Genomic DNA, 24592 nt, shown 5'->3' with positions numbered 1-24592 from the left:
ATCCACTGATTCCTCCAGGTTTCCTCGGTTTGTTCTGTCAATTTCATTTCAGCAGTCTCTGGCTGCCATTCAGTCCATCTACGTGGTAGCAGACATACTTGGCCCACAGGGAGCCATGAGAGTGTGTGTGTGTAGCTGCATAAACAAAGGCTGGTTAAACTTAGGAAGAAACTGGGAGAATGCCTTGTCCACAATAATCTTATCCTGCAAGCTGAGGAAATGAAAGGAAGGTTTAGTGGACTTGTGTGGAAACGTGAAGAAACATTTTGAAGGAATAGGAAGTGATCATTTTCTGTAGTTTGTCAAGAAATCAGGAGATTTGGGCAGTTCATCCAACAACTGGAGGAAAAGATTATGATGATCTGGAATCTGCTGCTTGGGAGGGTGGTTGTTGCTGATTTGGTAGTAATTTTTGAAAGGAAATTGGAGAAATAATTAAAGGAGAAGATTTACTGGGAAGTGGAACTAACTGGCTGGCCCTTTCAAAGGGCCAGTACAGCCTTGATGGATCACATAGCCTCCTTTTCAGCTCTCAGACTCGGATTCTAAGTGACCTAATAAACTGACCTGATTCTTGAGATTCGAACTTTCTGGTGTTGGTTTTGTTCTGATGCCAATGGGAGTATTTGATTATGGAAGAAAAGCTAAATACCCCGATCCTAAAAGGAGATATTTCACTTTTAGTTAAATCTCAGGATGTCTGACCATCACTGTATGACAGAGCTGGAGAAACAATCTGCAATATCTACAACAACTTTCATTTACGTAGCATCTCGAATGTGGTGGAATGTCCTGAGGCATTTTCGAGAGGCATTATCAGACAGAAGTTGAAAGTGAGCTAATGACGAGTAATTAAAATAGTCATCAAAAGTTTGGTCACTGCAGTAAGTCTTAGAGGAGAGCGAGAATTTCAGAACTTGGGGTCCAGGTAACTGAAGACTGGTGTGTCCTATGAGAATTTGACACAATTGATCTGACCTGGTAAACTGTAGATATCTCAGAGGATTGAGAGAGAGGAAGGACTGAGCTTAAACAACAATCTTCAAGCAAAGTGGGACGGAGCTTGGTTGTTCTTATGACATTGTTGGCTTCAGATCACTTGATTGTGCTCCTTGTCACCTCTCTCATGTGGAGATTTGTCTTTTTCAGACACTGGATTTCTTTTGCCTCTTGCAGACACCTTGCAGAGAAACTCGCCTCAAATTCGGCCGATGACCGTGCAACCTCCGAACTGCCTGCTCAACAGGAGGGACTCCAACACCTTTGCAGCCAGCTTACGGGAACTTGAAAAGGTACACACCTTCAGACATTGTGATGTTATTTTTAAAGCATTTGCAAGATGTTCACAGCCATCAATAATATGGAAGGGAGAAGCTGAGGGAATAAAGGAAATTGGTCTGGATAGCTGCATTGTGACGGAGTGGGTAACGCACTTGTCTCTGAGATAAAAGGTTGTGACAACCAGTTTCACCTGAGAGCAGCTAACCCAGACTGGCAATACCAGCTCAGCACTGAAGGAGCACTACACTGCCAGAGGTGCTGTCTTCCTGATGAATAGTTGAACTGAGACCCTGTTTGGTATCTTGGGTGAATGTAAAATATTTCCCATGGGACCGTTTCAGAAAAGAGCAAGGATGTTGTTCCCTGGGCAGTATTTATCTTTCAACAACCCTCACCGTACCAAACAAAACACAGATGATCTGGTTACTTATCACATTGCTGTTTGTGGGAGCCTGCTGACTCCACATTTCCTCCATTAGAACACTGACTATACCTTTAAAAGTAGCTGACTGTCATTGGTGAGTCTATTACAAAGGACGTAATAGCAGAGCGTTTAGAAATACATCATTATCATAGAGTTAAGGTGGCTTCATGAAGGGGAAATTTATTAGAATTGTTTGAGGACATAACAAGCAGGATAGATGAAGGGGAGCTGGTAGATGGAATACTTCGATTACCAAAAGGAGTTTTAAGGTACTGTGCCTGAGGCTACTTAAGATAAGAGCCCATGGTGACGGAGGTTGTACATTAACATGGACAGAATTAGCTGATTAGTAGAAGTTGGAGAGTTGGGATGGGGAGGAGGATTTTCATTTGGCGATTTCTGACTAATGGGGTACCATGGGATGGGTGGTGGGCCTGACAGGGTAGGTGCAGGGAGATTGCTTCCCATTGTGGAGACTTTAGGGTAGATAGCATGACCACAGAGTAATGGGTCTTTCAGTTAGAACAGAGGTGATGAATTTTTATTGAGGGTAGTGATTCTATGGAATTTCTTTACCGCACAGGGCTGTCAAGGTTGGGTTGTTAAGTATATTTGAGGCTGAAATGGACAGAGTTTTAATCGGGAATGGTATCAGAGAGAGTGGGGACAAGGTTTTCTAAGTCTGATGCCTGCTGTTCTATCTCCTGTAGTGTGGCTGGTATTGGGGCCCGATGAACTGGGATGATGCTGAAATGAAGTTGAAGGGTAAACCAGATGGTTCGTTCCTGGTAAGGGACAGTTCGGATCCACGTTACATCCTCAGCCTCAGCTTTCGCTCCCAAGGAATTACACACCACACCAGAATGGAACATTATCGAGGTGAGGATAACTACAATCTGAACTTACTTTTACTATCATACAGCCCCTTCATTGTTGCAAGAGGCCATTTGCCTCATTGAGTCCGTACCAGCCTCCAAAGGGCATCCTGCCCACACCCAGCCCCCTAACGTATTCCTTATCCTCGCATGGCCCACTGCCAGTCCGTATAACCTGCACATCTTTGGACTGTGTGGGGGAAACCAGAGCACCCGGGAGAATGTGCAAACTCCACACAGTCACTGGAGGCTGGAATTGCACTCAGGCCCCTGGTGCTGTGAGGCAGCAGTGCTAACTGCTGAGCCACTTGTCTGCTTTAGGTTCTGCTTTTAAACTTGTGAAACGTTTCAAATAGCTTCACTAGAGTGTAATCTGACACCAAGCCGCAAGGAAACCATGACATCAACAATGACTACACTTTAAGATCTAGTGAATCAGGTGGGTTGTCCTAAAGTTCTGAAAGGCATGACTTTTCAATAGAAGACCTGTTTAAACACAAAACGAAAGGGTGCATTAGTAAGTTTATAATTGTGAGTTTCAATGCTTAAAGACAGACCCATTCTCATTCCTAATGAATGTGCAGGTGGAGACTGCAATAAATGTTACTGTCAGGGAAATGGCGGGAGCTGACAGTGTTTGTTCTCTGGGCTTTTGATCAATTTTCTGCTGTTCTTTGTGGATCTTCTCTTTCACATTGGTTTTCCTTTTGGGGAAGTAGTGGAAGGAAGCAGTCTCTCCCCATGACAGGCTCAGAACTTCTAGCCCAGAGTTAGGGACACCACCAAGAGCTCACTGAGAGTGGAATGGTAATACTTTGATATAGGAGAAAGTGAGGTCTGCAGATGCTGGAGATCAGAGCTGAAAATGTATTTGCTGGAAAAACGCAGCAGGTCAGGCAGCATCCAAGGAACAGGAGATTCGACGTTTCGGGCATAAGCCCTTCTTCGAATCTCCTGTTCCTTGGATGCTGCCTGACCTGCTGCGCTTTTCCAGCAAAACATTTACAGCTAATGCTTTGATATAACTGAGTGGCCAATTCACAGTCAATGACACTGTTATGGAACTGTCATCTCACGTGTGCATGCACAACACACCTACCTAGACTGAGTAAGGATGTCTGGTCAACATGACACCAGTTGGATTATCTTGATTCTTTAGTACCTTCACAATTGCATCTACTGATTTTTTTTCTTCTTTAAACTAGGATTGTGAGATTTGGTCTCCCATCTGGATTATTAGTCAGATAACAAAACAATATTTCAGTATCTTGTACGTTTTATATTGAAAATGCTGTTGTCTTTCATAGACATTTTGTGATTCTCCTCATTAACCAGCTGGAAATTTGCCAATTCTATGCATAAAGAAACAATGGTGAAAAGTCAGGAGAATTTCACAGAAAATGACCTCTGCAGTCTAGGCTGAAGATTCATATAAGCAAGAGGAGGTTATTCAGCCCCTCGTCTGTCCTGCTATTCAGTTCATGATGCCTAATCTGCATCATGACTCCATCCACTTTTCATATCCTTACCTTGTAAAAAAAAATCTAGCAATCTTTGTTTTGATATTTTCAATCCATCCTTGGCTTTGGAGATTTCTGGGGAAGAGGAGCAGTTTTCCACTCCCCTCTATTTGAGGAAGTGCTTCTTGAAATCCCCTTGAAGGTCATGCTCCATGTTCTGGGCTATCCCCATGAGAGGAAATCATTTCTCCCTCCAACAACTCTTTTCTTTTTTACTTGTCTTGATATCAACCAGATACTGGAATTTTGTACCCGTGAAGGATCAGCACAAGATAGCCAGCAAGTTAATTAAATACCATGTCAAGCTGCCAACAAAACTTTCCATCAGCTGATGATTTGAAGATACTGTGATTGTTGTTTAAGGTTAATTCAAACTTACATGCTGTCTACTACAAACCTCACACTTGTACACTAGCTCATTGTTTAAGAACAGACTGTCATGTTGTTGCCTGCATGCTCTCACTTGTACACAGACACAGGAATCCTGGGTGTCTGACAGTGATTACAGGGTTCAAATCAAGTCGAAAACCACAAAAAGAATGATTCAGAGATTTAGTATGCTGAGCTTAGATTGCAATTTGCCTGCTAAATGTTGTTAATCTTGGCTCAAAGCTGAAATTTTTAGGAGGTGTACTACTTGTAAGTTACATAATCAATGGTGTGTGCTTGGTAATCAATACGTTGTGTATTTTATCAGTGCAATGTACATTGTATGTCTGAAGGTACAATATTTTATTTCCAACTTCTCAGTTTGATGTTTTGCCATTTTCACCGGGTGGTCGATATAACGAGAAATTTGTGTTCTTTAAGATGGCATCTGTTGTGATCTAAGATCAAGTAACAGTATGGCACCACATTGTCAGCATTCAGCTCGGATTCTTCATGATGAAACTGTGAGAATGTTGGCTTGTGGCTACCGAACTTATTGTTTGCACTTACTTTTTCTGAAACTCATTAATAAGATATAAGCTGTCGCAAGCACATTTTACTGCGTATTCCCAGAAACCAGGCTGATGCTACATTCTGCTCATGAGAAAACCCACAAGGGGATTGCTATTACTGAGCAGTGATCCACATTTGTACTTGTGCAGTTGAGGATAACCTTGTTTATTTTGATAATTAAGGGTGAGAACAGTAGTCCAGGACATCAATTTAAATTAAAGGGTAAATTTAAAACAGATATTTGAGGAGAGCTCCATTACTCTCAGAATGAAAGGATGGCGAGCGTTGTAAGATCAACTTGATCCTCTTAAATAACCAGGTCAATGGCAGAGACAAATTGTCAATAAATAGAAAGGTGATTATAAAACAGAATGAGCAGCTTGGGCACTGCCTCTGCCTAACAGTGAAACTGGGTTAGCAGATCTCCCAAAGCGTAATCCCAAATCCTAAATAACATCATAAGTGGTGTACAAGCTGTGGTCTCCACTCAGCTCCTGTTAGAGCTGAATCCATTGCTGTAGTACCATGAATATGCTGAGGCAGTAACTGACTTGAGATAAAAATCCTCGCTGACCATAGTTGCGTACCGAAAGATGTGGATATAAGAATACAGGCAGTCCCTGGGTTGGGAATGGGTTCCATTCTGGAGTCCATTCACAAGGTGATTTTCACGCAAGTCCAAACAAAATGCAGGACATTATAAAATAGCTGTAGATAAGTACAGTTAAAGTACATCGGTTGGGTTTTTAAAATTGCACCCCTGTATGGGATTGTGTTTGTAAACTGGGGAGCATCTGTACAAGGAATAGGGAGAAGTTGCTCAGCCCTTGAATAAAATCATGCCTGATCTGCTACCTCGACATCTCCTGTCTTATCACTTACTCCTTGATTTCTTTAGCTTTCAAAAACCTATTTGCAACTGTCTTTAAATATACTCGACAATCGAGCGTCCACTACCCTTGGGGTCTCAAATTCTAAATAAACCCAACAGTTGGAATAAAGAAATGTTTTTTGTCCTAAATGGTTGTGCCTTATTCTAAGACGACAGAATCTACTCCGAAATGCCCCAGCCACAGTGAGTTTTAGTTTGTCGTTTGTTCCTCTGGTTTCCATTCCTCCTCCTCCCCTCACTCAGACAGAAGTCATTCACTTCGTCAGCAATTTACAACGCACGTTTTTTTAAAAAAATGCATGAAATGAAATCCTTGTTATATTTAAGGCGGGAATGTTGCTGTAAATTGGTTTATCTCAAAATAAGCTTTTTATTCAGTGTCTAGGCTGTCACCTGTAAAAATGAACTTTTCTGATAAATAACTGAAAATGAAAAGGCTTTGGAATCTATAACCATTTATCCACCTTGAATTGTTCCAATCCAGTGGGTGTCAATACTATGTCGTTAGGATGAAGATTCCTGGATTTTGACCATAGTAAATGTGAAAAACTGTTTTTTCAGTGTCTACATTGGGACGATGTATGAGGGACCTGGAATGAGCAGACTTCCTAATGAGAAAAGGCTGGACAGGCAAGGCTTGTATCTGTTGGAGTATCCATTGTCACTTAATTGAAACATGTAAAATCCTGAGGGCACTTGACTGGGTGAATGTGAAAAGGATGTTTCATCTTGTGGGAGAACGTTCAACCAGGGGTCATAGTTTAAAAATAAAAGGTCGCCCATTTAAGACAGATGAGGAAAAATATTTCCTCCTGAAGATCTGTCTGAAATTCTCTACCTCAAAGCCAATAGATGCAGAATAGTTTAAGTAATTTTACACAGAAGTAGAGAGATTCTTGATGACCAAGGGGCTGAAAGATTATTGGGAATATGCAAGAATGTGGAATTGAGGTCAAATATTAGTGGACTCACGATCTTGTTGAATATTATTGATATCTTGTTTCTCAGTGTGTTTGCGTTGCAGGTAGTGCTGTTCCTATCAAGTTGTCCTGTCATTCTGGTGGGGGGATGGACAGGGGAGTGCCAATTTCTGGGGTATTCACTGAAGTTGATGTGAGTGAATTCAGCTGCAATTAAGAAGTGAGAGTTAGATTAGATTAGATTACTTAGTGTGGAAACAGGCCCTTCGGCCCAACAAATCCACACTGACCCGCCAAAGCACCACCCACCCATACCCCTACATTTACCCCTTACCTAACACTACGGGCAATTTAGCATGGCCGATTCACCTGACCCGCACATCTTTGGACTGTGGGAGGAAACCGGAGCACCTGGAGGAAACCCACGCAGACTCGGGGAGAACATGCAAACTCCACACAGTCAGTCGCCTGAGGTGGGAATTGAACCTGGGTCTCTGGCGCTGTGAGGCAGCAGTGCTAACCACTGTGCTGCCCACTGAAGTTCCGTGTTCTGATGTAATGTGCGCTCTGTTTCATGTGGGCTGAAGGTAGGTACACTCGACCATTGCATGGAAACCTGCATCAAAATATCCGTAGGTAAATGTTACTCAACTGAATCAGTGTTGGAGGCCCAATTATTCAATCCATTTCTCAGACAGTGCAGCACATACTCTGAGAGATTGGACATTTAAGGTGTACAGGCAGCCCCCACCTAAGGAGTATTACAGGTTAAGGAAACCTTCACCTGCTGTCCAGTGTCAGAGACTCCACACCCAGGAAGGATGTAAAATACTTCTGAATCATTCATAAATGACTGAAGAGTCAGTGAAATGAGTTCTTAATGGACGGTGTCCTAGATAAAGATTGTTTGGAGACACTGACCTATAAAGGAAAATAACAGTATGCAGAGTAAAGATTAATGCTACTGGAATCAGCAGTTGATATTTGGTGCTGATAAAATCCAGGACATTAGAAAATAATGTTTTTGTAGTGTTTGATCACATCTTAGTGAGAGAACGGTACAGTGCCTAAACACTCCTGGAGTAGAGAGGCTGCTGGTTAAAGCTGACAGTTTGATTTCATTGCTGTATCTTGCTGACTGACTGGGGGATGTGTTGGGAATGAACTGCCCTGTGTGCTTTTATTCTCACTTTTTTTTTCTTTTCCTTTCCTATCTCCCCATGTTGGTGTAACTGAGAGACGAGCAGCTTCTTTCTCACGAGCATTTCAGGTGCTATTCTGCCTTGCCCTGAATTGTGTTCACCCTCATCATGTCCTGTGCCTGCTGGCTTCTATTTATGCAAAATGACTTTTTTTTAAAAAACAGTTCTTATTCTTGTTTTGAAATCCCTCTATGGCTTTGCATCTCCATCTCTGTACCTTCTCCAGCTGTGTAACTCCGAGGTCTCTTTCTGAACTCTGTTGTCTTGTCTACCACCTGCTATATTTCTTGCTATGGCTGGCAGCTGTCCTGCCAATTTCCCAGGCTCTGAGCTCTGGAATTTCCTTCCTAAACCTCTCCACCTCTCCTTTAGAACTTCTCTTAAGGCCTACCTCCTTGATTAAGCCTTTGGTCTTCCATCTTGATGTCTCTTTGGTTCAGCGTGGAGAAACATTTTGGCACTTTAACACTGTTAAAGACACTGTTGAGTGCCATCAGTGAGATTTGCACAAATGCCAAACAATGCAACCTTCAACTTAGTTTCTAATAACATTATCAGCACTGAATCCTCCACTGTCAACGTCCTGGGAATTACCAGTGACCAGAAATGGAACTGAATTGGTTATGTAACTACTTTTGGTTACAAGAGCAGTTAGAGGTTAGAAATTTTACAGCAAGTAACTCCCCTGACTCCCCAAATCCTAGCCATTATCTATCTTCACATACCAACCTGACTTAGAGCTAGACTACTGTTCATTCACTGTCATTGGATCATCATTCTCACCACCATCTTGTTGAGGGTGACTAAGAAAAGGTTAAAAAAAAACAGCCAGGCCAGTGAATGAAGAGAACAATACATGCATGAAGTTGGTGGTGTTTCCCAGGAACTGAGTTAACCCATGCTTGGCTTCTGAGACTAGCTAACGGCTTGATGATTGCTGATCTATTTAAAAGCTGCCTGGAGATCCCTTTTCCCAAGTACAGGGTCGTTATTGGGATGTGCTTTCTTTCTCACCTCCCTTGTTGACAAATCAGAACCATCTTTAAGCTCAAATCCAGCACCAAGAAATGTTTTAATTGATTGCAACCTGGTGTAATTTGGTAATATCTGTCAGTGTGCTGATATTCTACCCTGCGAATAAATGACGAGGGTCAGATGCAGACCATACCAAGAACATATATCCAAACCTTATCCTGAAGTGAACTTAAACGGTGGGCTCTTTGGTAACTAATACTGTCGGCAAGCAGTAAATCTAGGCCTTGTCATTAAAGTTTAGTTTACTGATTTTTCTCACTGCCTGCTGCCTCAGGATGTCTGCTGGGGGTGTGCTGGATGTATTTGTTGCAGATTGAGTGTTTGTTCCTCCCTCGGCGTGTCCTGCAAGGGGAAACCCTGTGAACTTTGAGGGTTTGTGAACAATCAGTTTGGGGAAAAACAAAACGGTTGAGCATTCTGGAACGAGGTAATTCTTGCAAAATGTGCAAACCAAAATGAGCAAATTCAGTTGGTTGGTTTTCCTCAGCTAGCGTGGCCAGTATCACTTCTGCAAAAAAAAAGCCCTGACTCACACCTAATAGGTCAGAGGGTCATGAGATCAAAAAGATCATGAGACCCTGTTCCAGCAACTTGAGTCCATGAAGTAGGCTGATTCTGCCAGTGCTGCTGGGCAGTTATCATCCAGGTGAAAACAATGACTGCAGATGCTGGAAACCAGGTTCTGGATTAGCGGTGCTGGAAGAGCACAGCAGTTCAGGCAGCATCCAACGAGCAGCGAAATCAGCCAGCTTCCCACAGCGGGAGGTACCCAGAATGAATTCCCCAAAACTCACGACCCAACCCAAAGATCTGTTGTTGCTACTCATGAGACCAGCAGCTTAGGGTCTTATCCATGCTGAGAAATTAAAGAGATTTGTATTTAAATAGCATCTTTATAATCTGCACTTGTCCTGATACACTTTATGACCAATTAAGTACTTTTCAAAGTGTAGTCACTGCATTACAACTGAAGAAAGTTGAGCACAGGAAGCTGCAAATGCAGTTTGAGGAACAAATGATCTGTTTTATTTCTGTTTAGGTTGTGGGATAAATAGTGGGCAGTGTGCTATGGGGGAAGCCCACCTCATTTCTAAACAGTGCCATGGAAACTTGATGTCTATTTGAGAGATCAGTGTGACCTCAATTTAAATGTTTATTCCAAAAAGGGGACGCCTTTGACAGTGCAGAATTGCCTCCGTACTGACACGGAGAGAGTGGGCCTAAACTTCGGACTGCTCGAGTGCTATTTGAACTTCAGAAAAGTGTGTGAGCCACCACTGATACTGAGGGTGTTTCACTTACTCGATACAATCAACAAGAAAGAAAGAGTCATATCCGAGTCATATCCATGTCACTGTGATGTCAAACTATTCTTTTTAGTGAACACTGAGACTTGTAAAATTCTGCAATTAGCAACAAGTTATTATTCTTGGTCTGCTTGTCTTTGCTTCTGGCAGACTGACAGAAACAGGCCTACGCTTGAGGCTCAGAGAGCTTTGATTGGCTGACAGTGATCACTGGAGGTTACTTTAATCAGTTCAAATAAAGTGGTTAAACACCGAGGAGACCATTTTGACCATTGTTCCCGTGCTGGCTCTTTGGAGGTGCAGGCCAATGAGACCCACTTCAGGCAGTTTCCCATTGCACTGAAATTTTATTTGTCTTCAATTCTTTATCCAGTTTCCTTTTGAAACTTATTGTTGACTGGCAGTGTCAGGATGATGACAACTGAGAGATTGCCTCTCCTCCATCATCTCCGACTCTTTCATCATTTGCTTAATTCACTAACCTTTGGTTACCCTGTCCTGCTACAGGAAATATCTGATGTAATTTGTTGAAACAACGTATGATTCTGACCGAGTTCCAAATGTCCAGTACTCTTCCTCTGCTCTAAGAACAATTTTAGCTTCTCCATGAACCTGAACTGAAGTCTCCTTTCTTAAGAAGGAATAGAGTTATAAATGGAGTCTGACAAATGTTGATGTGACTAATCCTTTTGAGATTATTCAGTGAGGAGGGATTGAGTTGAGGGTCTATAATAGTGGTTAGGAAAGTTAGAGGTGACCTTATTGAACATTGAACTTTCTTGAGGAGTTTGACAGGATAAATGGTGAGAATATTAAGGAGCACAGACTCCAAATGAGGGCTGGTCTATTTATAGGAGCAAATTACTGCAGATGCTGGAATCTGAACTGAAAACAAAAAGCATGCTGGGACTTACAGTGGGGTCAGGCAGTATCCATGGAGAGAACACAAGCTAACGTTTCAAGTCTGAATGATTTTTCAACGCCTTATCTTCAGACTAGGCACTTTACAACCTTTAAGATGGAGTTCCACACCTTCAGATTGTGAACCCACACCCTTCCCTTTCCCTTTAGCTTTATTCCCTGTCACCATGTCTTCTCACTGCCCCCCCTCCCAAAAAAAGCAAAATGGGATCCTATTTCTTTTCTGTCTCAGTTAGACACCACATTGTTCTGTCATTCTTACACTCTGATCTCTTAATCTGAACTATTGATATCCTTTCTCCCCCAGCACCCCATAGCATAAATGCCGTCCCCTCCACACACACGTCAGCTCTGGTAAAGAGTCAACGTGACTCGAAAGGTTAGTTTGCTCTCTCTGAGTCAATCATAAGTATTTATTCTGTTGTCATCTTGAATGGATCTATAGATGGAGCTGGGGCAGGTCAGTGAGACACAGGTCCTGTTCATTGTTCGCTTTGTACCAATGGCTGACTGTGTTTGATTTTGTTTTACCAACAGGAACCTTCAGTCTCTGGTGTCATCCGAAATTTGAAGACCGTTGTCAGTCTGTTGTGGAGTTCATTGAAAGGGCCATCATGCATTCCAAAAATGGGAAATTTCTGTACTTTCTCCGCTCGCGTGTCCCTGGTAAGTTAGTCTCCTCACTGCCTTACTACTTTTGGATTGTATTAAGCTTGTGCTGACTTTCAAGGCCAGGTCATTTCTGCGTCTAGGACTGTACTGTTGACCAGAGCTAGACCAAGCCAGCCAGGAAATTCCCAGGATTCCTTCCCTACCTCCTCCATCTTTTGTTACTGGGATCTTGCTCTGTGGAAAGTGGTGATGTCTCAAAGTATAGTTTGATCTTTAACTGTGTGACACTGTGAAGCTGTAAGCGAGCATTAACTGTGAGATCAAGTCCTTGGCTCTGTAAGTGATTTTGAGTAAGGAAGTGAAAACTGTTTCTTCTTTGACCTGTTCTTATAAATTTAGATCAGGGCCAGAATCATAGAGCTCTGTCAGACTCTCTGCTTTATCATTTTAAAGGGCTTTGCCTTTCTCGGGACTGATACTGAGGGGCTGCATCCCCATTCCAGTGGATATTCTGCCTTTCGCAGTCGCTGATTTAGTGTTTGATACTCGTATCAAATTAGTAATTAGTATCAAATTCGACCCAAACTGATTGAATTTGGAGTCAGGAGTGAGGTACCCTCAAGAAAGCTGTTTGAACCTTCACTGGAGTTTTTAATTGAGCAGCTAAATGACCTGATGGTCAGTTACCATCATGATGAAGGAATACAGTCCACAGGTTAATGTCATTTGCCAATCAGGAGGTCACTCATCCCTGGAACCTGTTCTATTATTCAATTTGATCATGGTTGGATTTTTAATCTTGATTCATTAACAATTCATTCTCTATGCCATTTTGGATGTGAGATTGAGAAGTGTTTTTTTTAAACATTTTACTGAGAGTTGTGAACTTTGAAGTTCTCCATCCCAGAGGGCAGGGGAAGTTCAGACTTCTAATACTTTTCAGAATGTTTAAGATAGAGATTGATTTTCTGACTGGCAGTGGGATGAAACATTATGGAAATGGTGAGTTTTTTTATTCATTCGTGGATGAGAACAACACTGACTAGGTCAGCATTCATTCCCCATCCCGAATTGCCCAGAGGGCAGTTAAGAGTTAACTGCATTGCTGAGGGTCTGGAGTCACATATAGGCCAGACCAGGTAAGGATAGTGGCTTCCTTTCCTGAAGGACATTAGTGACCCAGATGGGCTTTTCTGAAAATCAACAATGGTTTCATGGTCATCATTAGACTTTTCATTCCAGACTTCTTCTATTGCGTTCAAATTCCACCATCTGCCGTGAATCGGGTCCCCAGAACACTATCTGGGGCTTTAGATTAATAGTCCATTATAATGCCACGAATCATTGCCTCTCCTCGAGTAAAATGTGTTCAAATGTCCAATCAACTATGAGTCTGTCCCACCATTGAGTGCTGAATGAGCTAAATGGCCCACTCTTCCTAAAGGTCCAGAAAATGTTAACCGTCAAATAAGTTAACCACCTCCTTTTGCTTGGATATCGTTCTGCTGATGCTGAGATGAATTACAGGCAGAAAGCAGCTACATCACTGGTCACTCACTACCTTATTTGTCCTGGGAGGGGACTGTAAGGTTTATGGAGGTTTTAAATGAGAGAAATAATAAACATATTGTTTGGAGCAGGTATTGTGAGATTATCAACTCCAGCGTGTTAAATTGACTTCAGTGTTAAGTATTTTTCTGATGCTCTCTTTCATCCAGGCTAGGTACTGTCTCTAAAACAGGGGCCACTTTCCCAGGCCTGTGAAAATACTATCCTCTACACAACTGAGCTTAGCCAAGAAATGGGTAGAAAAAAGAAAAGGTGAATTTTTGTAGCGCCTTTCAGAATCTTGGGGTGTGTAAAGTACTTCATAACCAGTGGGGAGTATCTTTGTGTAAGAAATGCAGCAACTGGTTTACACAGAGTAAGCTCAGAAACGTGATCATGAGCAGGTATTTACTGAGAGGTCAGTATTGCTCAGGACAGTGGGAGGGGCTTAATTGTGCTCCATGCCACTGGTCTCCATCCTTGGCCCAATCAGGAAGGCTTTCCATTCTTCACTGCGGCCCAGTGAGCGACACAATCATACGGCACGGAAACAGACCCTTTGGTCCGACTAGTCCATGCTGACTATGTTCCCAAACTAAACTAGCCCCACCTGCCTTCGTTTGACCCATATCCCTCCAAGCCTTTCTTATTCATGTACTTCTCCAAATATTATTTAAATACTGTAACTGTACCTGCATCCATCACTTCCACTGGAAGTTCATTCCACACAGTAATCGCTGTTTTAAAAAAAAAGTTGCCCCACGTCATTTTTAAGATCGTTCTCCTCTCATCTTAAAAAAAATATGTCCCCTACTTTTGAACTCTCTTCACTTTAAGGGAAATACTTTTTTCAGTTACCTTGTCTATCTCCGCCCCTGGAAAGTACACAGGCAGTTAGTGAGGTTTATATCCCTTTGTTCAGGGCCCTGCCATGTGCCACAGTGCATTGTCTGAGTTCAGGTGTAGAGGGATTGGAGCAGGTTTCTAACAGTTCCAGATGGGAATTGAAATCTTTCAGGGCATTTGGGAGAAATAAGGGAGAAAAAGGCCTCGTCTTTTTTTTAAAAAAAGATAAAAGACTACGCATGCTGGCTGCATATAGTGAAGTCTATAACCACAGAACTGCAGGAAGTTGCCACATTCTGTCGTCATTGAGTCAGAAATAACTGCACCTTCAAACTGAAATTTTAAACAGCTTTCATTGATCTTGTACTACTCAGTTTGATACCCAGTCTGATTCAATTCAGATTTTTCTTTTGAGTGCTCCTCTTGACACACTGCTCATTCAGGTACAATTTCCTCTGGCTCAATCTTGTTTCTGGGAACGATGTTAACTTTGAGAACTGAGATTCAATAAATTAGCTGGAGTCTTTCTAACCCTTACGTTGTTTGGTTTAGTTCTCACCTCCTACCTCTATATCCACCTCTCCGATATCTGCATTCTTAATCCTGGCCTCTTGAGCTTCTGTGGTTTTGTTTGCCCTACCATAGCAACTGTGTCTTCATCTGCCTGGGCCTAAAACTCCAAAATTCTCTCCCTACTCCTTTAAGAGAATCTGTAAAACTGATCTCTTGGATTGGGTCATGTTCTGACCTCTAGTGACATCCATCTCCCCAGTCATTCTGCTTCTGTAGATGGCAATATCTTCCAGGTGTGGAAGTGAATGTGTCGGCAGACAGTACGTCTCCGAGTGGAAAGGGGGAAATGATGTTTATTATGTGGCTTGAGGTGAAAGTTTATTTGATGTTCTCTGAAGTGAATTGGGCTGCAGTGTGTCCTATCCCAATCTTCACAGCCAAAAGGCGAACATGTAAATGCTGTTAATTGTTGTAAAACCACCTGTGGTGCGTTGCTTAGAGAAGGAGATCTGCCATTTTTACCTGTTCTGGCCTCTGGGTGACTGCAGACTAATGACACAGGGGCTGACTCATCTATACTCTGAAATGGGCCTCAGTTGCATAGAACCACTACAGAGTCTAAAGAAAGTCAATCCAGTTTTGTTCCTATCTGATATTGACCTAATCGTGGGAAATAAAGCCCTTTCTGAATCCCCCCTCCCCCCAGTTGGAGGATTGCAGCAGTTCAAGAAGTCATTTCGCCAGCATATTCTGAAGGACAATCAGGATGGGCAGTAAACACTGGCCTAGCCAGTCATACCCATATCTCATGAATGAACTGTTTTTTATTTAAAAGGACACTCTCTGCTTGCTTGGAGCATACTCGGGGAAGCGGAGGTGGAAGGGGACCTCACTGAGCAGTGAAGGAGGTGTTTTCATCTCCCACCCCCCCTGGACTTCACTAATTTTTCAGCCAGTGCTTTACAATTGTAGACCTGGCAGCTTCATTCCCCATCTTAGAAACCAGACTTAGTGACTATGTGGAGCCTTGAAATTACTCCTCCAATCAATTAGATTATGGCTGATCTGGAAGTAAAAACATTTGAACTGTCTAGTCACAGCATTTAATTATTTAGAGTTGAGGCCACAGTTGGTGTATAAATACTTGTAAGTAATTTCTCCCTTGTAATGAAGATTCCAACCTGGGGAATTCAGGGCAAATGTCTGAACATAAATTTCTACCTCTGGGTCTTTTTTGTTTTACAGATACTTGTGATTGATTGGAGAGATGCTAGTGAGGTGGTAATGTCACTGGATGAATACTCCAGAACCCCAGGCTAATATTCCTGGGACACCAGGTTCAAATCCCACCAAGAAATCCGAATTCGATAAAACCTGGAATAGTTAGTTCAATGGTGACCATGTAAACATGACTGACTTGTTTATAAAGGAGCTTATCAGGTTCATGAGTGTTGTTTTGAGAAGGAAATCTGCCATCCTTTCCTGGTTTGACCTACATGTGACTCCAGACCCACAGCAATGTGGTTAACTATTAATGAACCACTAAAATATCACACATGGTGGGAGAATGGCAATGCCAGTGGATGAGTAATCCAGAATCCCAGTGAGGCTCACACAACCAGTCGCAGCCTTGCCAATGATGCTACGTCCCACACAGGAACAAGTTTTGAAAAATTAAGTCTTAAACATTTGGTTGCAAAGTTTGACAGAGACCGTGGGTTGAATTTTGAATTGCTGCAACAGAGGGCTGACAGGTGTGAGAGACCTGTGTGTGTGAAATACAGAAGCTGTTACCAGGACACAGTTATAGTCATAGAGTCAGAAAGTCATAGAGATGTAAAGCACGGAAACAGATCCTTCGGTCCAACCTGTCCATGTCGAACAGATATTCCAACCTAATCTAGTCCCATTTGTCAGCACTTGGCCCATATCCCTCTAAACCCTTCCTATTCATCTACCTATCCAAATGCCTTTTAAATGCTGTAGTTGTACCAGCCTCCACCACTTCCTCTCCCAGCTTATTCCATATACTCACTACCCTCTGTGTGAAAAAGTTACCCCTTGTGTCCCTTTTATATCTTTTCCCCCCTCACCCTAAACCTATGCCCTCTAGTTCTGGACTCCCCCATGCCAGGGAAAATACCTTGTCTATTTATCCTATCCATGGCCCTCATAAATTTATAAACCTCTATAAGGTCACCCCTTAGCCTCTGCTCCAGGGAAAACAGCTCCAGCCTGTTCAACTTTTCCCTATAGCTCAAAACCATCCACCTTGGCAATATCCTTGTAAATCTTTTGTCAACCATTTCAACTTTATATTTAGTCTAACCACTCGCTGATGTTTATCCTTCTCTCATGTGCCAGTCCTTTCTCTAAATTAGTCACTGCAGTTAATAAATGTGCCTGCCTTTTGAAAGGAGTGCGCTGGTAATAAGAGCACTGAAATATTTAACTGGAGGAGGAGAAATCACAATCTCTGGAGATGGGCTGCCATGATTTGAATAAAAAATTGAACTCCGGATGGATTCCTAATTGTCCACATCTACATGGCCCTGGTTTTGGGCCCCGGGGTCAGTCAATGACTATATCGCCACCAGGTCAGTGGAACTTAAAAGCATCCTTTCTCACTGCACGTCCTGGGAGGGCGGCATAGCTGCTGTTCATTAAGAACTGACTGACCTTTACCTGCTTTCAGACAAGACCTATTTCTGTCAGATTACATCAGCTGGAGATGAGTTTGAGGATGTATCTTTCTGAGCGGAGAGTCTGTTATCTTGGAATAATGGGTCTGTGTGTGGGAGCTAAGCCAAAGCTGATTCCAGTGTTTAACTTTCGTTTGAGGTCAGGGTGAAGAAGAGGACTGAAATCTTTCAATACCTGAGTCAATCAGTTCACTCCCTTGGCTCAGACCCATTTCTCTGGAAACTGCAGCATCAGACCTGGGCAGTGTGGCACATTAATCTTACTCAGCATGCTTCCTTACACATGAGAATATTTGGTGACTGTGTTCCTCTCCCAATGTCAGGTCCTGTTTGAACAGGGTGAGAAGTGCACAGGGACAGGGTTAAGCTGCAGGATTGGAGTTTGGCTCATTCCTGAGGTCTGCAGGTGATTGGCCTGAGACACTAATTCTCTTCGAGTAAAAAATGAGGTCTGCAGATGCTGGAGATCACAGCTGCAAATGTGTTGCTGGTCAAAGCACAGCAGGTTAGGCAGCATCTCAGGAATAGAGAATTCGACGTTTCGAGCATAAGCCCTTCATCAGGAATAAGAGAGAGAGAGCCAAGCCGGCTGAGATAAAAGGTAGGGAGGAGGGACTAGGGGGAGGGGCGATGGAGGTGGGATAGGTGGAAGGAGGTCAAGGTGAGGGTGATAGGCCGGAGTGGGGTGGGGGCGGAGAGGTCAGGAAGAGGATTGCAGGTTAGGAGGGCGGTGCTGAGTTGAGGGAACCGACTGAGACAAGGTGGGGGGAGGGGAAATGAGGAAGCTGGAGAAATCTGAATTCATACCTTGTGGTTGGAGGGTTCCCAGGCGGAAGATGAGGCGCTCCTCCTCCAGCCGTCGTGTAGTTGTGTTCTGCCGGTGGAGGAGTCCAAGGACCTGCATGTCCTCGGTGGAGTGGGAGGGGGAGTTAAAGTGTTGAGCCACGGGGTGATTGGGTTGGCGCATACACCCACTGGTTCTCACCTACCACCCCACCAACCTGCGCATACAACGTATTATCCGCCGCCATTTCCGCCACCTCCAAACGGACCCCACCACCAAGGATATATTTCCCTCCCCTCCCCTATCAGCGTTCCGCAAGGACCACTCCCTTCGTGACTCCCTTGTCAGATCCACACCCCCCACCAACCCAACCTCCACCCCCGGCACCTTCCCCTGCAACCGCAGGAAATGTAAAACTTGCGCCCACACCTCCACACTCACTTCCCTCCAAGGCCCCAAGGGATCCTTCCATATCCGCCACAAGTTCACCTGTACCTCCACACACATCATCTATTGCATCCGCTGCACCCGATGTGGCCTCCTCTATATTGGTGAGACAGGCCGCTTACTTGCGGAACGCTTCAGAGAACACCTCTGGGCCGCCCGAACCAACCAACCCAATCACCCCGTGGCTCAACACTTTAACTCCCCCTCCCACTCCACCGAGGACATGCAGGTCCTTGGACTCCTCCACCGGCAGAACACAACTACACGACGGCTGGAGGAGGAGCGCCTCATCTTCCGCCTGGGAACCCTCCAACCACAAGGTATGAATTCAGATTTCTCCAGCTTCCTCATTTCCCCTCCCCCCACCTTGTCTCAGTCGGTTCCCTCAACTCAGCACCGCCCTCCTAACCTGCAATCCTCTTCCTGACCTCTCCGCCCCCACCCCACTCCGGCCTATCACCCTCACCTTGACCTCCTTCCACCTATCCCACCTCCATCGCCCCTCCCCCTAGTCCCTCCTCCCTACCTTTTATCTCAGCCGGCTTGGCTCTCTCTCTCTTATTCCTGATGAAGGGCTTATGCTCGAAACGTCGAATTCTCTATTCCTGAGATGCTGCCTAACCTGCTGTGCTTTGACCAGCAACACATTTGCAACACTAATTCTCTTGCCTTTTTCCTCCTCACTGCAACTTGAAGCGTACATTTTTATTAACCTGGCTTTTAGTTTTTTGACAAGCTTTTCCATCTATTCAGCTATCTTTAAGTGACTTGCTATTTAACAATACCTCCTGGGAAGCATTCTGGGCCATTTTATTTTCCTTTTTAAATAATTAATGCGATTGGCCATTGCTGACTAGATCAGCACTTATTGCCTCGAGGGAAGGCGTCGATGGGAGTGCGTGACTCGATCTGCTATTTCAGAGGCATTAAGAATCAGCCACATTGCTGTGGGTCTGGAGTCACCCACCAGTCAGACTGAGGGCAGCAAGTTTCTTTAAAGGACATCGATGAATCAAGCGGATTGTATGACAATCCAGTAATTTCATGCTCATCGTCACCAACACTTGCTTTTTATATCAGTTGAGGGTGGCACGGTGGCTCAGTGGTTAGCACTGCTGCCTCATAGCACCAAGGGCCCAGGTTTGACTCCAGTATCGGGCGACTGTCTGTCTGTGTGGGGTTTGCACATTCTCCCCGTGTCTGCATGGGTTTCCTCCCACAATCCAAAAATGTGCAGGTCAGGTGAATTGGCCATGCTAATTTGTCCCATAGTGTTAGATGTAGTAGTCAGGGGGAAATGGGTCTGGGTGGGTTATTTTTTGGAGGGTTGGTGTGGACTTGTTGGGCCGAAGGGTCTGTTTCCACACTGTAGGGAATTTAATCTTACCTGCAATCTAAATCTGAATCCTCAGCTACTGTGGTGGGATTTGAGCTCCTGTTCATTATTCATGTTTCTCAATGTAAGTTGTCGATCTTTGTGGCTCTCTGACCCTGCTTTCATGCAGTACACATTCTTGTTTTTTCAGGTTTACCGCCAACCCCAGTCCAGCTCCTGTACCCTGTCTCTCGCTTCAGCAACGTCAAGTCCCTGCAGCACCTCTGTCGCTTCCGAATCCGACAGCTTGTCAGGATAGATCACATTCCGGAACTCCCACTCCCAAAGTGAGTGAGCGGCGGTCAGCATTGGGAAGGGGGAATGGATACTTTGTTAGCTTGGACTATGTAGTGTTTACCTGGGGCTGGGGGTTTGTTGGGGTGGATGGATTGGTGATTTGCTGGTAGGGGTGTATTTAGAGCTGCACCCTCTTGGGGGGGGGGTGGGAGAAGACTGATGGGATGTGCGGAGTTTGGGGTGCATTGACTGAGAGATTAATTAAAAGATGTTGTGTGCGTAAATACACACCAAGACTGGCTTAACAAGAGCTGTTCGAGGTATTCCACTGCAGCCCAGATCTTGAATACTGTCTCAGGAAGTGGTAGAAAAAAATGGTAATCAGTTTTGAAAGGAACTTTGAGTACTTGATGGGGAAAAAGATATATAGGGGTTTGGTATAAAGAAGCGCATGTGGGACTAGGTCCTTCACACAGAGGGCAGGAATAATTGCATGTGAACAGTGAGATTTGTTGAACCGTCTTTGCTGACTGGCTTTGCATTCCTGATCTTTCTCAGACCTCTCATATCGTACCTACGGAAGTTTTACTATTATGATCCTGAGGAGGAGGCTTACCTTTCTCTCCAGGAAGCACGGCTCCGCATCACTCACGAACAGGACATGGACACCCAGACGTAGCTGTTGCAGAAATATCACTCGAACCATCTAAAACAAGTAAAGCTAGCCCCTCACTCTGTACCTGTTGCTGAGTTGTATTGTCTTGTTTTGTTTCCTTGGCTTTAACTGCTCCCACCCCTAGGTAATCTGGTGGGGGTTTTGAAACCTATTGGGCACAGACCTCTCCACCCAGTTCTAGTCCAGTAGATTAAGAATATCTTTGAAAATTGAAGCATTTGACCAATTTTCAGAAACAATTTATTTGCATTTGATGCTTTCATTTTGAAAATTTTCTGTGGTGTTATCTCAACAGACTCAGTTAGCAAATTTGGACACCGCAGTATGCAGAGTGCCTATTGGCTCCCTGTTGCCATGGAGTAAAAGACCATAAGTTTGTTGTTTTACTGTAAATCTTTCTGCTTGACTTGGGGGTAAATTCACATCCCCATTTTATGTGACATCTGTGTATGAACATAATTGAGTCCTTCCCTAGATTCTGTCCAAACAACAGGAATCTCTGGACCCCAGCTATGAATCTGAAACATGGTGAATGGAGGGGAGAGCAGAGAAATGAACAGAAGGTTATGCTGACATTGTTGAGATGAAGAGAGCTGGGAGGCTGCTCGTGTGGAGTATAAGCATTAGCATCGAGACAGGCCACTTAGCCCAACTATGTACAGACTTTCTGGGGAAATTAAACTAACTTCCTGTGGGACCACTGTATATTGACCTTGCATGCAGGAGCTGATTCTCAAATACTTTATCTTGAAAAAGTCATTTTAAATAAAGTTAGGACATTGTAGTCATATTATAGAAGTCATTAATCTCATTTTGAAATTGCTTACCATGCTAAATTACTCCAATTTAATTGAAAACTAGTTTTGTTTCTGCTGAGGTAGCTATAAAACTGCAGGACTGTGTTTGTGTGTGTGTTATTAGCTAATGAATGCTGTGCTTAATTGAATGTCACCAGGACTTCTCATTGCTGCTGTTGTGCTTTGTGGCAGATTGGAGGGTTACTGAGGACACTGGAAACGGTACAGTCTGACTGGATTGTTATGCCAGGAGCTGCTTATGACGGAGGGACGCTCGTCAATTTTCCTGAAATGCTCCTTATTCCCAAAGTTTATTTCGACCCGTTGCTCACGCTGGTGTAGTAGAGGGAGGGGAGGAGGACGTATTGGGAACGTGAGAGATTTCCTCCCGTAATACACCTGGATGGGACAGGACAATCGAACGATGGTTGATGGATTTGCACTTTCTACAGAGAAAGACTGGTGTTACTAACTTGCAGCTTTTTGCTGGGGAGGCAGATGTTCTCCTGAATCCAGAGACGTTCCAAGTGTTTCGTGCTGAGATGCCTAATGCTCAATGAATGCCTGGAAGGGGTTATATTGCACAAATTTTGTTTTTAGTTAATTTATGGATTAAACTACTGTTTATATTCACAGGCTGTTTAACATGTAGCTCTCAGAAACCACTTGCAGGTTACTATTAGATTAGTACGGCACAGAAAGAGACCATTCAGCCCTCTGTCTCTGCTGGCTCACTGCAGGTACACATCTGATGTTTTGGTTGTAGTCCTGCAATTTCTTTTCAGATAATTATACAATTTGCTTTTGAAAGCTGCAACTGAATCTCTGTGCCCAGACCCTCATGATTTTGAACATCTCTATCAAAATTCTTTTGGACTTTCTCCTCCAAGGAGAATGGTCACATATCTCCAGTCTCTCTACATCATTGACAGTCCTTGTCTTTGGAACCGTTCTTCGGAATCATTTCTGAACCCTGAATGCCTTTAAATCATTCCCAAAGTGTGATTCCCAGAACCGGACGCAGTGCTCCCACTGAGGCCAAACCAGCGTTTTCGTGCAGCTTTAGCTTGCTTGCTTCTGTACCTTCTCCCATTGATAAGGCCCTGAATGTCATATGCATTATTAACGACTTGACCTGCCCTGCCATCTACAATTATTTGTGCACACATGTCCAACAGATTTCTGTTTTTGCATCCCCTTTTGAATTGTGCTGTCTGTTTCATATTTTCTGTCCTTGCTTTTCCCTCCAAGAGTTGGCTCAGTGGTTAGCACTGTTGCCTCACAGCACCAGAGTCCCAGGTTCGATTCCAGCCTCGGGGGACTGTCTGTGTGGAGTTTGCGCATTCTCCCTGTGTCTGCATGGGTTTTCTCCCATAGTCCAAAGATGTGCCGGCCAGGTGAATTGGCCATGCTAAATTGTCCAAAGTGCATTAGTCAGAGGGAAATGGGTCTGGGTGGGTTACTCTTTGGAGGGTTGGTGTGGACTGGTTGGGCCAAAGGGCCTGTTTCCACACTGTAGGGAATCTAATCTAATCTTAACTGCTGGAAAAACCAGCATTGATTTAATGATTAATCCAGATTTATTCAAATAATTTATTGGCCAGTAGTTGTTTGAGTTAATCGTGCATTTTGTTTTTAGAATCGAGGTGCAACATTTACAGTTATTCAGCTCTTTGGCACCATCCCTATAACTGAGGAGAATTGGAAGATGATTGGAAATTACAGATATGCTGGCGTTGTTATTTTCCTCCATATCTTTGGATCACTTCATCCTGTCCTGGTTCTAATACCCCTTTCTCTTTTAATTATTCACCCTCTTCATGTCCCAACTTCTGCCTCTTTGACTGTGATATCATCTGCATTCTACAAGACTGTAATACTCTGCATGTCTCTGTTAACTAAATTGCTAACTTATTTCACAGAAATAAACTTAAGACTTAAATAAGAACTCAGCGCTCGTCACCAATCATCTGGTCCCTTGGACTGACATCTGTTTTATCGGGAGAGAAACGTGAATGCTTTTACTTAACACTTTATTGATTATACCTCCAATTTTAATTTACTGAAGAATTCAAAAATCTTTCCTGTTAATATCTTGTACTTCATTTGAAGTTTATCCCCTGATTGATTAATTGAATGCATTATAAATAAATGATCTAATTGACTTTTGTCTTATATTAATTGATCTAGTTTTAACTATCTGTTTATTAAATTAGAGATTTACAAGTAAGTTCATCCCACATGATTCCTTATTCCATGATGTTTCTTTGCACCTTCTCCCCGCTGTGTCCTTGGGTGTTTGATCTGGAAGGGTTTTATTTTAAACATTGATGGTTAGCATTCTCTTGTTTCTTTCTATATCACAGTCAGTCCCAAAGCTGCGGGTGTGTAATGAAACGCAGAGAAAAGGAGCAGAAGTTGTCTCTTTGATTTGGAGATGCTGAGCTCGCTTTGCCATTCATTAGGATCGTTGTCCGATCATCCAACTCACTGTTCTGTTCCTGCTTTTCCCCGATATCCTTTGATCTTTTTAGTCCTGAATGAATCACACCTCCAGACTTTATGCCGTTTCACCATGTCACTTTCATCTTTTGGGGAGATGATCAATCTCCCCTGTTGTACTTCTCAATGCAGTTAGTTCAGTACCAGTCTGGAAAGGGAATTCCAGAGTTTTGTGCTCTAACCAACTCTGGTTGACTGTGTTTCAGGTTTTATTTGGTTTAAACCAGCCCCCAC

At 43.4% G+C, this 24592-nt stretch overlaps 1 protein-coding gene across 2 annotated transcripts in view; it reads left to right on the top strand.

The window, feature by feature from the left end:
- socs7 (suppressor of cytokine signaling 7) overlaps positions 1-24016 on the top strand; it is a 61869-nt gene extending 37853 nt beyond the window's left edge. Inside the window, exons 5-10 of one of the 2 annotated variants that reach the window (XM_060848675.1) lie at positions 1177-1292; positions 2416-2584; positions 11857-11985; positions 20298-20433; positions 20942-21098; positions 22049-24016. In XM_060848675.1, coding sequence (XP_060704658.1) covers positions 1177-1292; positions 2416-2584; positions 11857-11985; positions 20298-20433; positions 20942-21062 — 671 coding nt within the window. In that variant the 3' untranslated portion in view covers positions 21063-21098; positions 22049-24016. Of the gene's footprint in view, positions 1-1149; positions 1293-2415; positions 2585-11856; positions 11986-20297; positions 20434-20941; positions 21099-22048 lie in introns of both variants that reach the window. The other variant, XM_060848674.1, reaches the window with a different exon arrangement.
- The last annotated feature ends 576 nt before the right edge of the window (positions 24017-24592 follow it).

This window comes from Hemiscyllium ocellatum, chromosome 32, assembly GCF_020745735.1.
Source record: "Hemiscyllium ocellatum isolate sHemOce1 chromosome 32, sHemOce1.pat.X.cur, whole genome shotgun sequence".
NCBI classification, from domain to species: domain Eukaryota; kingdom Metazoa; phylum Chordata; class Chondrichthyes; order Orectolobiformes; family Hemiscylliidae; genus Hemiscyllium; species Hemiscyllium ocellatum.
The sequence above is the reverse complement of the archived record's forward strand: the minus strand, read 5'-3'. Positions and strand labels throughout refer to the sequence as shown.